This window comes from Leucoraja erinacea, chromosome 38 (genome assembly GCF_028641065.1).
Source record: "Leucoraja erinacea ecotype New England chromosome 38, Leri_hhj_1, whole genome shotgun sequence".
Lineage (NCBI taxonomy): Eukaryota > Metazoa > Chordata > Chondrichthyes > Rajiformes > Rajidae > Leucoraja > Leucoraja erinaceus.
Window position 1 is genome coordinate 9,987,554 of NC_073414.1, and position 12,955 is coordinate 10,000,508.

General features: G+C 55.2%; 1 protein-coding gene across 1 annotated transcript in view; it reads right to left on the bottom strand.

The window, feature by feature from the left end:
- spred3 (sprouty related EVH1 domain containing 3) overlaps nt 1-12,955 on the bottom strand; it is a 38,050-nt gene that overhangs the window by 6,680 nt on the left and 18,415 nt on the right. Inside the window, exons 2-5 of the mRNA XM_055663522.1 lie at nt 10,935-11,091; nt 5,741-5,909; nt 3,230-3,300; nt 658-830 (exon numbers count right to left, since the gene is read on the bottom strand). Coding sequence (XP_055519497.1) covers nt 658-830; nt 3,230-3,300; nt 5,741-5,909; nt 10,935-11,091 — 570 coding nt within the window. The remainder of the gene's footprint in view (nt 1-657; nt 831-3,229; nt 3,301-5,740; nt 5,910-10,934; nt 11,092-12,955) is intronic.

Sequence of the window (12,955 nt, forward strand, 5' to 3'; positions counted from 1 at the left end):
TGGGGTGGGGGAGGGGTGTGGGGTGATGGGGAGGGGTGTGGGGAGGGGGAGGGGTGTGGGATGGGGAGGGGTGGTGTGGGATGGGGAGGGTGTGGGGATGGGGAGGGAGGTGGTGGGGAGGGGTGTGGGGGGGGAGGGGTGGGGTGTGGGATGGGGTGGGTGTGGGGAGGGGGAGGGGTGGGGATGTGGGGGGTGGGGGGGGAGGGGTGTGGGGATGGGGAGGGGTGTGGGGAGGGGGAGGGGTGTGGGGATGGGGAGTGGTGTGGGGTGGGAGGGGTGGGATGGGGAGGGGTGTGGGGTGGGGGGGAGGGGTGTGGGGGGGGGTGGGGTGGGGGGAGGGGTGTGGGGTGGGGGAAGGGGTTGTGGGGGGTGTGACCGGAGGGGAGGGGTGTGGGGAGGGGGAGGGGTTGGGAGGGGAGGGGTGTGGGGTGGGGAGAGGGGTGTGGGGATGGGAGGGGTTGGGGCTAGGGGAGGGGGGGGAGGGGGAGGGTGTGTGGGGATGGGGAGGGGTGTGTGGGGGGGAGGGGGAGGGGTTGGCGACGCAAGGGGAGGGGTGTGGGAAGGGGTGGGGGCGTGGGGGAGGGGTGGGGGGAGGGGGGGGAGGGGGAGGGGGTAGGAGGGAGGGTTTGGGAGGGGGAGGGTGTGGGGGGGGGGGACCTGTGTGTGTGGGCGCTGCTCTCCCCAAGGCTGAGCCACAGGGTCGGGTCGGGGGGCGGGGGGGGAGGGGTGGGGGCCGCTGCTGGAGGGAGGACTCGCTGGTCACCACGGTGATATGTTTGGGGATCATCTCCTTTCCTGCTGTTGGGCGATGACTCGCTGTCCGTGTGAGTCTGTGGGGGAGACAGAGCGTGGGGGACTGCACGGAAACACACACCACCCACTCCCCTCAAACCCTGCCTTCCCCTGACCCCCATCACCCCCCTCAGGGGTCAGGGGGTAACCAGGGGTGTAACTCCAACAAGTACTCCCTCTCTCCATCTCCACCAACTCCCCTCCACCACTCTCCCCTCCCCCACCCTCCCCCTCCCCCACCCTCCCCTCCACCAAACTGTCCCCACCCCACCCCCCCACCCTCCCCTCCACCACCCTCCCCCACCCTCCCCTTCCCCATTCCCCTCCCCCACTCACTCCCCCCTCACTCCCCTCCCTCTCACTCGTACTCCCTCTCTCCCCCTCCACACTCTCTTCTCTTACTCCCATACTCCCCTCCCCTCACCTCACCCTAACACACTAGGACCCTCACTCACCATCACCCCCTCCCTCCCCCCCCCCCCACCTCCCCCTGCCTCCTCTCCCACTCCCACACATGTGATACACACAGAACCAGTTTCACTGCACAGTTGTCTGTGTGACAAATAAATCCCCATTGATCCACTGACCATTGGCCACACTGGCCATTGAAGCCCCAACAGCACCCTAGGGTGCTGCACCACCCACTGGCCTGGTTCCAAGGTGCCTCCAGAGGCTCAGGAAGACCCGAGCCACCCTGTCTGTGGGCACCCACAGGTGGGAAGATCCCCGGCTCTTAAGTGATAGGAGCTGAATGAGGCTATTCGGCCCATCAATTCTACCCTGCCATTCAATCATGGCTGATCTATCTCTCCCTCCTAACCCCATTCTCCTGCTTTCTCCCCATAATCCCTGACACCCGTACTAATCAAGAATCTATCTATCTCTACCTTAAAAATATCCACTGATTGGCCTCCACAGCCTCCTGTGGCAAAGAATTCCACAGATTCACCACCCTCTGACTAAAGAAATTCCTCCTCATCTCCTTCCTAAAAGAACGTCCTTTAATTCTAAGGCTGTGATCTCTAGTCCTAGACTCTCCCACTAGTGGAAGCATTCTCTCCACATCCACTCTATCCAAGCCTTTCACTATTCTGTAAGTTTCAATGAGGTTCCCCCCCTATTTCTTCTAAACTCCAGTGAATACAGGCCCAGTGCCGTCAAAGGCTCGGCGTGTATGCGGGGACCATTTGCTGAACGAACTTGGCGAGATGTTGGTGTCAGTGTGGGGCAGTGGTTCCTTCATCTTCATAAGGTATAGGAGCAGATTTAGGCCATTCGGCCCATCTAAGTCTACTCTGCCATGGCTGATCTATCTCTCCCTCCGAACCCCATTCTCCTGCCTTCTCCCTGAAACCCCAACACCCGTACTGATCAAGTGGAATTATTCACACAGATATTTTAGTTTCGAGATGGACACAAAATGCTGGCGTATAATCGGAACTCCGCTAAACCATTGACGGTGTTTCTGATCATTCTGCGCAAGGAAGCAGACCCTGGGCCCCTCATTACTACGTCTCCGCGCGGTATCTCCAAACTAAACTAAAGTAAACATGCCTAGAGACGCACAAACAGAAACATATTCATAGGTGACGATACAACTACAACTTCATAGGTTCATAAGTGATAGGAGCAGAATTAGGCCATTTGGCCCATCCAGTCTACTCCGCCATTCAATCATGGCTGATCTATCTCTCGCTCCCAACCCCATTCTCCTGCCTTCTCCCCATAACCCCTGACACCTCTACTGATCTGACCACATCTGGAGTATTGTGTACAGTTTCGGTCTCCTAATTTGAGGAAGGACACCCTTGTGATTGAGGCAGTGCAGCGTAGGTTCACGAGATTGATCCCTGGGATGGCGGGACTGTCATATGAGGAAAGATTGAAAAGACTAGGCTTATATTCACTGGTGTTTAGAAGGATGAGGGGGATCTTATAGAAACATATAAAATTATAAAAGGACTGGACAAGCTAGATGCAGGAAAAATGTTCCAAATGTTGGGCGAGTCCAGAACCAGGGGCCACAGTCTTAGAATAAAGGGAAAGCCATTTAAGACTGAGGTGAGAAAAAACATTTTCACCCAGAGAGAGGGCAGTGGAGGCCACATCACTGGATGGATTTAAGAGAGAGTTAGATAGAGCTCTAGGGCATAGTGGAATCAAGGGATATGGGGAGAAGGCAGGCACGGGCTTTTGATTGGGGACGATCAGCCATGATCACAATGATGCGGTGCTGGCTCGAAGGGCCAAATGGCCTCCTCCTGCACCTATTTTCTATGTTTCTATGTTACTACTGTGTAGGAAGGAACTGCAGATGCTGGTTTAGACTGAAGATAGACACAGAGACTGGTGTAACTCAGCGGGACGGGCAACATCTCTGGAGAGAAGGAACGGGTGGCATTTGGGGTGGAGACCCTTCTACAGTTGCAGTACTTACCGCAGTCTTGCCTTCCGCTGCATCAGTCTCCCCTTGACTCCTGGAGGAGGGAGAGGTGGAGGTCAGAGACCCTGTGTGAGAGAAGAGAGGGCAGACACACACCCATTACAACCAACCTACCATCCCCTTCCCCTTCAAGCCTGACTTCACAAAGTTGCCAGGGATATGGTTTGACGAGCAGGGGGGCCAGGCTTAGTTCTGTTTGGTTCAGAGATTAAACGTAGGGATAGTCCCGCCCTCAACTACCTCCTCCGGCAGCTCGTTCCATACACCCACCACCCTTTGTGTCAAATGTTACCTCTCAGATTCCTATTAAATCTTTGCACCTTCACCTTGAACCTGTGCCCTCTGGTCCTCGATTCACCTACTCTAAGCAAGAGACTCTACCCGATTTATTCCCCTCATGATTTATACACCTCTGTAAGTGCGGGAACAGGCCCTTTGGCCCACTTAGTCCACACTGACCAGCGACCCCCACACATTAACACACACTAGGGACAATTTACATTTACACCAAGCCAATTAACCTACAAACCTGTACGTCTTTGGAGTGTGGGAGGAAACCGAAGATCTCGGAAAAAAACCTATGCAGGTCACGGGGAGAGCGTACAGCGGTCCGTATCTATAACGCGGATTAGATGTGGGAGTTGGTCTCAGGGGCTGCTGTACTTGCCGCAAGAGGGAGGCATGGTGGCACAGCCGTAGATTTGCTGCCTCACAGCGCCAGAGACCCGGGTTTGATCCCGACGGGACGGAGGTGGAACGCGTTTCCACCTTCAGGTTCCTGGGGGTCAACATCTCCGATGACCTCTCCTGGACCCACAATGCCTCAACTCTGGTCAAGAAGGCTCACCAGCGTCTCTTCTTCCTGAGGAGACTGAAGAAGGTCCATCTGTCTCCTCAGATCCTGGTGAACTTCTACCGCTGCTCCATCGAGAGCATCCTTACCAACTGTATCACAGTATGGTACGGCAACTGCTCTGTCTCCGACCAGAAAGCACTGCAGAGGGTGGTGAAAATTGCCCAACGCATCACCGGTTCCTCGCTCCCCTCCATTGAATCTGTCCAAAGCAAGCGTTGTCTGCGGAGGGCGCTCAGCATCGCCAAGGACTGCTCTCACCCCAACCATGGACTGTTTACCCTCCTACCATCCGGGAGGCGCTACAGGTCTCTCCGTTGCCGAACCAGCAGGTCGAGGAACAGCTTCTTCCCTGCGGCTGTCACTCTACTCAACAACGTACCTCGGTGACTGCCAATCACCTCTCCCCCCCGGACACTCCTCCCACCAGGAAAAAAATAATTGCACTACTATGACTGTATGCACGTAAATATATGTATTTATTGCTCATATTCTATGTTCGCTCTTCTATGGAGATGCTAACTGCATTTCATCGTCTCTGTACTGTACATTGCACAATGACAATAAAGGTGAATCTGAATCTGAATCTGAATCTGACTACGGGTGCTGTCTGTACGGAGTGTGCACGTTCTCCCCGTGACCTGCGTGGGTTTTCTCCGAGATTTTCGGTTTCCTCCCACACTCCAAAGACGTACAGGTTTGTAGGTTAATTGGCTTGGTGTAAATGTAAATTGTCCCTAGTGTGTGTAGGATAGTGTTAGTGTGCGGGGATCGCTGGTCGGCGCGGACTCAGTGGGCCGAAGGGCCTGTTTCCGCGCTTATAGAGGTGTATAAAATCATGAGGGGAATAGATCGGGTAGAGCCTCTTGCTTAGAGTGGGAGAATCGAGAATCAGAGGGCACAGGTTCAAGGTGAAGGGGAAAAGATTTGATAGGAATCTGAGAGGTAACATTTTGACACAAAGGGTGGTGGGTGTATGGAACGAGCTGCCGGAGGAGGTAGTTGAGGCTGGGACTATCCCGACGTTTAAGAAACAGTTGGACAAGTACATGGATGGGACAGGTTTGGAGGGATTGGGCCAAACGCAGGCAGGTGGGACTAGTGTAGCTGGGACATGTTGGCTGGTGTGGGCAAGTTGGACCCGTTTCCACACTGTATCACTCTATGACACTCCTGGTCATTCCGCTCCCGTCCGGCAGAAGGTACAGGAGCTTGAAGGCCCGCACCACCAAGCTAATGTGTGGGAAGGAACTGCAGATGCTGGTTTAAACCGAAGATAGACACAAAAAGCTGGACTAACTCAGCAGGACAGCAGTATCTCTGGAGAGAAGGAATGGGCGACATTTCGGGTTGAGACTCTTCTCGGCCTGAACAAGTTTGTAGGTTAATTGGCTTGGTATAAGTGTAAAATGTCCCTAGTGTATGTTGGATAATGTTAGTGTGCGGGGATCGCTGGTCGGTGCAGCCTCTAAACTAATCTCGAGACTAAACTAAAAGGAACAAAATGAGGCCATTCGGCCCATCACGTCAACTCCACCATTCAATCGTGGCTGATTTATCATCCCCTCTCAACCCCATACATTCTGTTCCCGCGCTGTATCTCTACACAACGCAGGCCATTCGGTCCACTCTGCCCATGCTAACCCGCCTACCTTCAGCCGTTTCCTCCACTGCAGTGTGGACGCTCCTCTCGAAGGTGGCGGCATCGGCAGGACTCTGGAAGGTGAGGCCGAACTTGTGGTCGCCCACTCTCCAGTGGTGGAAGATGGGGTTGACTTTGTTGTAGACCAGATCCCTCGTCAGCGGGCACTCCAGGATCACCTGCACAGGAAGGAAACAGCGAGGAGAGGAGACCCGTCTAGTCAGTCCTCTCACGCTCCAGTAGAGCTGAAGCCATGCCTTGAAGCACCTGGTCGCTGGTTCAAGTCCTGCCTCCTCCAACCAACCTCTTCACTGTACCTCAGTACACAAGTGACTATAAACTCAACCCAACATGACCCTGGAGAGGCCACAACTCTCTAATCCACCCCCTCCGTCTCGGGAAGAGAAAGAACAGGATGATTGGGGCTGGGACACTGAGGAACGCAGGCTATTCTGCCCATCTCCTCATCTGCTGGTCACATGTGACTGAACATCTCCTCCAACCCTTCACAGCGCCAGACACCCTCCGGTTCTATCCTGACCTGTGTGGAGTTTGCACGTAATTTTTTTAGAGATACAGCGCGGAAACAGGGCCCTCTAGCTCACCGAGCCCACGCCGCACATTAGCGCCATCCGACACACACTAGGGACATATCTTTACATTTTATACCAAGCCGATTAACCGACAAACCTGTACGTCTTTGGAGTGTGGGAGGAAAACCGGAGATCTTGGAGAAAACCCACGCAGGTCACGGGGAGAACGTGCAAACTCCGTACAGACAGCACCCGTAGTCGGGATCAAACCCGGGTCTCTGATGCTGAGAGGCAGCAACTCTACCCCTGCGCCACCATGCAACACGTTAGTTTAGATTAGTGAAATTCAAAGAACATTGGCGGGAAATGCATTATTTTATTAAATAGCTTTCTTCTCCCAACGCGGCACGGTGGCGCGGTGGGGAGAGCCGCTGCCTCACAGCGCCAGGGACCCGGGTTCGATCCCGACCTCGGGTGCTGTCGGTGTGGAGTTTGCACGTTCCTCCCCGTGACCGCGCGGGTTTCGCCCGGGTGCTCCGGTTTCCTCCCAAACATCCCAAAGACGTACAGGTTTGTTGGTTGCTACAAAAAGCTAGGGTCACTCAGCGAGACAGGCAGCATCTCTGGAGAGAAGGAACGGGTGACATTTCTGGTCGAGACCTTTCTTCAGGCTCTGAAGAATTTCTGAAGAAGTCTGAAGTGTCCTGACCTGAAACGTCACCCATTCCTTCTCTCCAGAGATGCTGCCTGTCCCGCTGAGTGACTCCAGCTTTTTGTGTCTATCTTCGGTGTAAACCAGCATCTGCAGTTCCTTCCGCAGGTTCGTATAGTTGCCCCCGGTGCGTGGGGAATGGGTGGGAAAGTGGGATAACATAGAACAGGTGATCGCTGGTCAGTAGACACAACAAGCTGGAGTAACTCCACTAGAGTAACTTCATAGCAAAAGGATTTGAGTATAGGAGCAGGGAGGTTCTACTGCAGTTGTACAGGGTCTTGGTGAGACCACCCACACCTGGAGTATTGCGTACAGTTTTGGTCTCCAAATCTGAGGAAGGACATTATTGCCATAGAGGGAGTGCAGAGAAGGTTCACCAGACTGATTCCTGGGATGTCAGGACTGTCTTATGAAGAAAGGCTGGATAGACTTGGTTTATACTCCTAGAATTTAGGAGATTGAGGGGGGATCTTATAGAAACTTACAAAATTCTTAAGGGGTTGGACAGGCTAGATGCAGGAAGATTGCTCCCGATGTTGGGGAAGTCCAGGGCAAGGGGTCACAGCTTAAGGATAAGGGGGAAATCCTTTAAAACCGGGATGAGAAGAACTTTTTTCACACAGAGAGTGGTGAATCTCTGGAACTCTCTGCCACAGAGGGTAGTCGAGGCCAGTTCATTGGCTATATTTAAGAGGGAGTTAGATGTGGCCCTTGTGGCTAAGGGGATCAGATGGTATGGAGAGAAGGCAGGTACGGGATACTGAGTTGGATGATCAGCCATGATCATATTGAATGGCGGTGCAGGCTCGAAGGGCCGAATGACCTACTCCTGCACCTAATTTCTATGTTTCTATGTTTCTATTAACTCAGCGGAACAGGCAGCATCTGTGGAGAGAATGAATGTGTCCTCTCTCCGATGATCGCTGGTCAGTGTGGACTCGGTGTGGATTTAGCTGTTTCCATGCTACATCTCTAAGCTTGCCCACCTGGAATCAAGGAGTTGGGCCTGGGATTGGAGGGGCCAGAGGGATGATGGATGAGGGAGAGATGAACGGGGACTGAGAGAGATGACAGGGAGAAGGTGGATGGCTGAACCTCCTGCACATCACGGTGGCGCAGCGGTAGAGTTGCTGCCTTATGCCCCTGTCCCACTTAGGAAATCTGAACGGAAACCTCTGGAGACTTTGTTCTCCACCCAAGGTTTCCGTGCGGTTCCCGGAGGTTGCAGGAGGTTGCAGGTAGTGGAAGCAGGTAGAGAGACTGACAAAAACCTCCGGGAACCACACGGAAACCTTGGGCGGGGCACAAAGTCTCCAGAGGTTTCCGTTCAGGTTTCCTAAGTGGGACAGGGGCATTAGAGCGCTCTCAGCGCTGGAGACCCAGCTTCGATCCCGATTACGGGCGCTGTCTGTATGGAGTTTGTACGTTCTCCCCGTGACCTGCGCATGGGTTTTCACCGAGATCTTCGCTTTCCTCCCGCACTCTAAAGACGTACAGGTTTGTCGGCTAATTGTCTTGGTGTAAATGTAAAATTGTCCCTAGTGTGTGCAGGGCAGAGTTGGTGTGGGGGGATCACTGGTCAGCGCTGACTCGGTGGCCTGTGTCCACGCTGTATCTCCAAACTAAACAAAACGAGTTATCCTGGGGTAATATCGCGGAATTCTGGATCGAGGGATCTTTGTTACAGTCGGGGTACCACCTCGCCAAGGGATGAAGGAGTGGGCGGAAGATCTCATCCAAACCCCACATGTCCTCCACACCGCATTACATTAAGGTTCATAGTTGTCACGTGCACTGAGGTACAGTGAAAAGCTTTGTTCTTCATGCTATCTAATCAGATATGATCTTCCATACATAAATACAATCAAGCCAATTGATCCCAGGAATGAGTGGGTTAACATGTGATGAGCGTTTGTCGGCACTGGGCCTGTACTCGCTGGAGTTTAGAAGAATGAGGGGGGACCTCATTGAAACGTACAGAAAAGTGAAAGGCTTGGATAGAGTGGATGTGGAGAGGATGTTTCCACTAATGGGAGAGTCTAGGACTAGAGGTCACAGCCTCAGAATTAAAGGATGCACCTTTAAGAAACAGATGAGGAGGAATTTCTTTAGTCAGAGGGTGGTGAATCTGTGGAATTCTTTGCCACAGACGGCTGTGGAGGCCAAGTCAGTGGATATTTTTAAGGCAGAGATAAAATAGATTCTTGATTAGTACGGGTGTCAGGGGTTATGGGGAGAAGGCAGGAGAATGGGGTTAGGAGGGAGAGATAGATGATTGAATGGTGTAGTAGACGTGATGGGCCGAAAGGCCTTATTCTGCTCCTATCACTCATTAGATAGTTTAAAATGAAATATTTGTTGTTGGTTAGGAAGAGCATTAGGAGTAGAGCAGGTAGACATGCTGGAGAAACTCAGCGGGTGAGGCTTCCATAGATGCTGCCTCACCCGCTGAGTTTCTCCAGCATTTTTGTCTACCTTCGATTTTTCCAGCATCTGCAGTTCCTTCTTAAACTACAAGTGTCCAGCAGGGGTCACTGCTGAGCTGGTGGAGGGACAATGACCCTCAAAGATGGGGTGGGAGAGAGGGCAGGGAGGAAGGGTGGCAGACAGGCCCAACTGGGACACCCCTTCCCACCTACCTCCCTCCACGTCTGTGAGAGGCACAGACATGGTAGACAGTCAGAACCTTCTCCCTCAGAGTGGACATGACACAGACTAGAGGGCGTAGATTTAAGGTTAGAAGGATTAGTAGATGTGCGGGGCAGTTTTTTTTGGACACAGAGGGTGCCTGGAACGCGCTGCCAGGGGGTGGTGGTTTCAGGGCCTGCTGGGCAACACAGAGCATGGAATATATCCTTGACATAGTTGTGTAGGAAGGAACTGCAGATGCTGGTTTACACAAAATGCTGGAGTAACTCAGCGGGACAGGCAGCATCTCCGGGGAGAAGGAATGGGTGACGTTTCGGGTCGAGACCCTTCTTCTGACACGTCACCCGTTCCTTCTCTCCGGAGAAAATGCTGGAGAAACTCAGCGGGACAGGCAGCATCTTGGGAGCAAATGAAATAGGCAATGTTTCGGGTCAAAACCCTTGTTCAATATAGTTACTTAATATTCGGTATATATGGTATTTAAAAATACCATCGCATCATCTCACTCTTTCGTTTAGTTTAGAGATACAGCGCGGAAACAGGCCCTTCGGCCCACCGAGTCCGTGCCGACCAAAGATTGTTAAGGGTTTGGACACGCTAGGGGCAAGAAACATGTTCCCGATGTTGGGGGAGTCCAGAACCAGGGGCCACACAGTTTAAAAATAAGGGGTAAGCCGTTTAGAACGGAGACGAGGAAACACTTTTGCTCAGAGAGTGGTGAGTCTGTGGAATTCTCTGCCTCAGAGGGCGGTGGAGGCCGGTTCTCTGGATACTTTCAAGAGAGAACTAGATAGGGCTCTTAAAGATAGCGGAGTCTGGGGATATGGGGAGAAGGCAGGAACGGGGTACTGATTGGGGATGATCAGCCATGATCACATTGAATGGCGGTGCTGGTTCGAAGGGCCAAATGGCCTTTCCTGCATCTATTGTCTATTGACCAGCGATCCCCGCACACTAACACTATCCTACACACACCAGGGACAATTTATACTTATACCGAACCCGATTAACCTACAAACCTGTATGTTTTTGGAATGTGGGAGGAAACCGGAGCACCCGGAGAAGACCCATGCAGTCACAGGAAGAACGTGCAAACTCCGTACAGACAGCACCCGTGGTCAGGATGGAACCTGGGTCTCTGGCGCTGTGAGGCAGCAACTCTACCGCTGTGATGATGTAGTTTTGGTTAACGTTGCGTTATGGTGCTGGAGTTTGTTGTGTTCTACATATTACTGTTGTAAATAATGATGGCTTTGACTACGATTTTTGAAAAACATTTGAGGTAGTGGATTATAACTCGGGCTTACCGCCTGGTCGCGGAGCCGCTCGCCGCGGATGAGCGAGGAGGAGCCGGGGCCGGTGGGCAGCAGCGACACGTAGCTCAGGCCCGGCCCCCCCAGCGGCACCCAGCCCCCGCTAGAGTCATCGCGGGTCATCACCACCGCTCGCACTCGCACCGCCGGCCTGTAGGGGGCACACACACACACACAGCACTGTGAGACAGGGGGGGGGGGAGGGGGGGGAGAGGGAGGGGAGAGGGGGGGAGAGAGAGAGGAGGGGGAGGGGAGAGGGGGGGGAGAGTGAGGGGGAAGGAGAGGGGAGGGAGGGAGAGAGAGGGGGGGGGAGAGAGAGAGGGGAGAGGGGAGAGTGAGGGGGAGAGGGGAGGGGGAGGGGGAAGGAGAGGGGGGAGAGATGGGGGAGAGGCAAGGAGAGGGCTGAGGGGGAGAGAGAGGGAGGGGTGAGGGGGGGGGAGAGGGGAGAGAGAGGGGGAGAGAGAAGGGGAGAGAGGGGGGGAGAGGGAGAGAGAGGGAGGGGGGAGAGGAGGGGAAGAGAGAAGGGGAGAGGGAGAGGGAGAGGGGGGGAGTGGTGGAGAGGGGAGAGAGGGGGGGAGAGGGGAGGAGAGGTAGGGAGGGGGAGGGGAGGGGGAGGGGAGAGGGGGAGAGGGGGGGGATAGATGGGGGAGAGGGAGGGGGGAGAGAGGGGGATAGGGGAGGAGAGGGGTGTGGAGGGAGGGGAGAGGAGAGGAGGAGGAGAGAGGGGAGAGAGGGATAGAGAGGGGGGAGAGAAGGGGAGCGAGGGGGGAAGGATAGGGGAGGAGAGGGGGAGGAGAGAGGGGGAGGGAGAGAGAAGGGAGGAGAGAGGGGGAGGGGGAGAGAGGAGGGGGGGAGAGGGAGTGTGAGAGAGAGGGGAGGGAGAGAGAGGGGAAGGAGGGGGGGAGGGGGGGAGAGAACAAGAGAGAGAGAGAGAGAGAGAGAGAGAGCGAGAGGGGGAGAGGGGGGAGAGGGGGAGAGGAGAGGGGAGAAAGAGAGGAGGGAGGGGGGAGAGAGGGGGGAGAGAGGGGGAGAGGGGGGAGAGAGAGGAGGGGGAGGAGGGGGAGAGGGGGGACAGAGAGGGGGGAAGAGGGGAGAGAGGGGGGGGAGGGGGGGGAGGGAGGGGGAGAGGGAGGGGGAGAGGGAGAGGGGGAGGGGGAGAGAGGCGGGGAATGAGAGAGGGAGGGAGAGCGAGAGAGAGGGGGGGAGAGTGGGAGAGCGAGGGGGGGAAAAAGAGGGGGAGAGGGGGGGGGGGAGGGGGGGGAGGGGAGGGGAGAGGAGGGGAGAGGGGGGAGGGAGAGGGAGGGGGAGAGGGAGGAGGGGGAGAGGGAGGGGGGGAGGAGGGAGGGGGGAGAGAGGAGAGGGGGAGAGGAGAGGGGGGAGGGAGAGGGGGGGGGGAGAGGTGGGGGAGAGGAGAGGGACAAAGGAACGGGGGAGAGAGAGGAATGAGGGATGAGAGAGGGGGGAGATGGGGTGGAGAGACACAGGGGAGTGAGGAATGGGAGGGAGGGGTGCGGGGGGGGGAGGGGAGGGGATAGATAGAGGGAGAGAGAGAGGGGTGAATTGGAGAGAGATAAAAGAAGGAAGAGGGGAAGGAGGAGAGGAGAGGGATGGGGGTGAGGTGGGTGGGAGAGAGAGGGGTAGAGAGGTGTGCATGAAGAGCACCAATAGGGGCAGGACTGGTGCGACCTCAAGCCTAACGTCTACCCTTCAATATGATCACTGCTGGTCAACACTGGCTTCACCTCCTCCTCTGTGCCAGGTGCCCAGAGCAATCAATTCCTTGATCTTTCAAATGGTTTTGGGTTCCCCCTCCCCCTCCCCCTCCCCACCCCATCCCCATCCCCACCCCCCCCCCCCATCTCCATCCATCCCCTCCCCCCCCCCCCCTCCCCCATCTCCCCTCCCCCCCTCTCCATCCCCTCTCCCCCCTCTCCATTCTATCCCCTTCCCACTCCCCTTCTACTCCACCTTCCTCCCTCCCCTTCCTCCCTCCCTCTCTCCCTCCCCTGCTTATC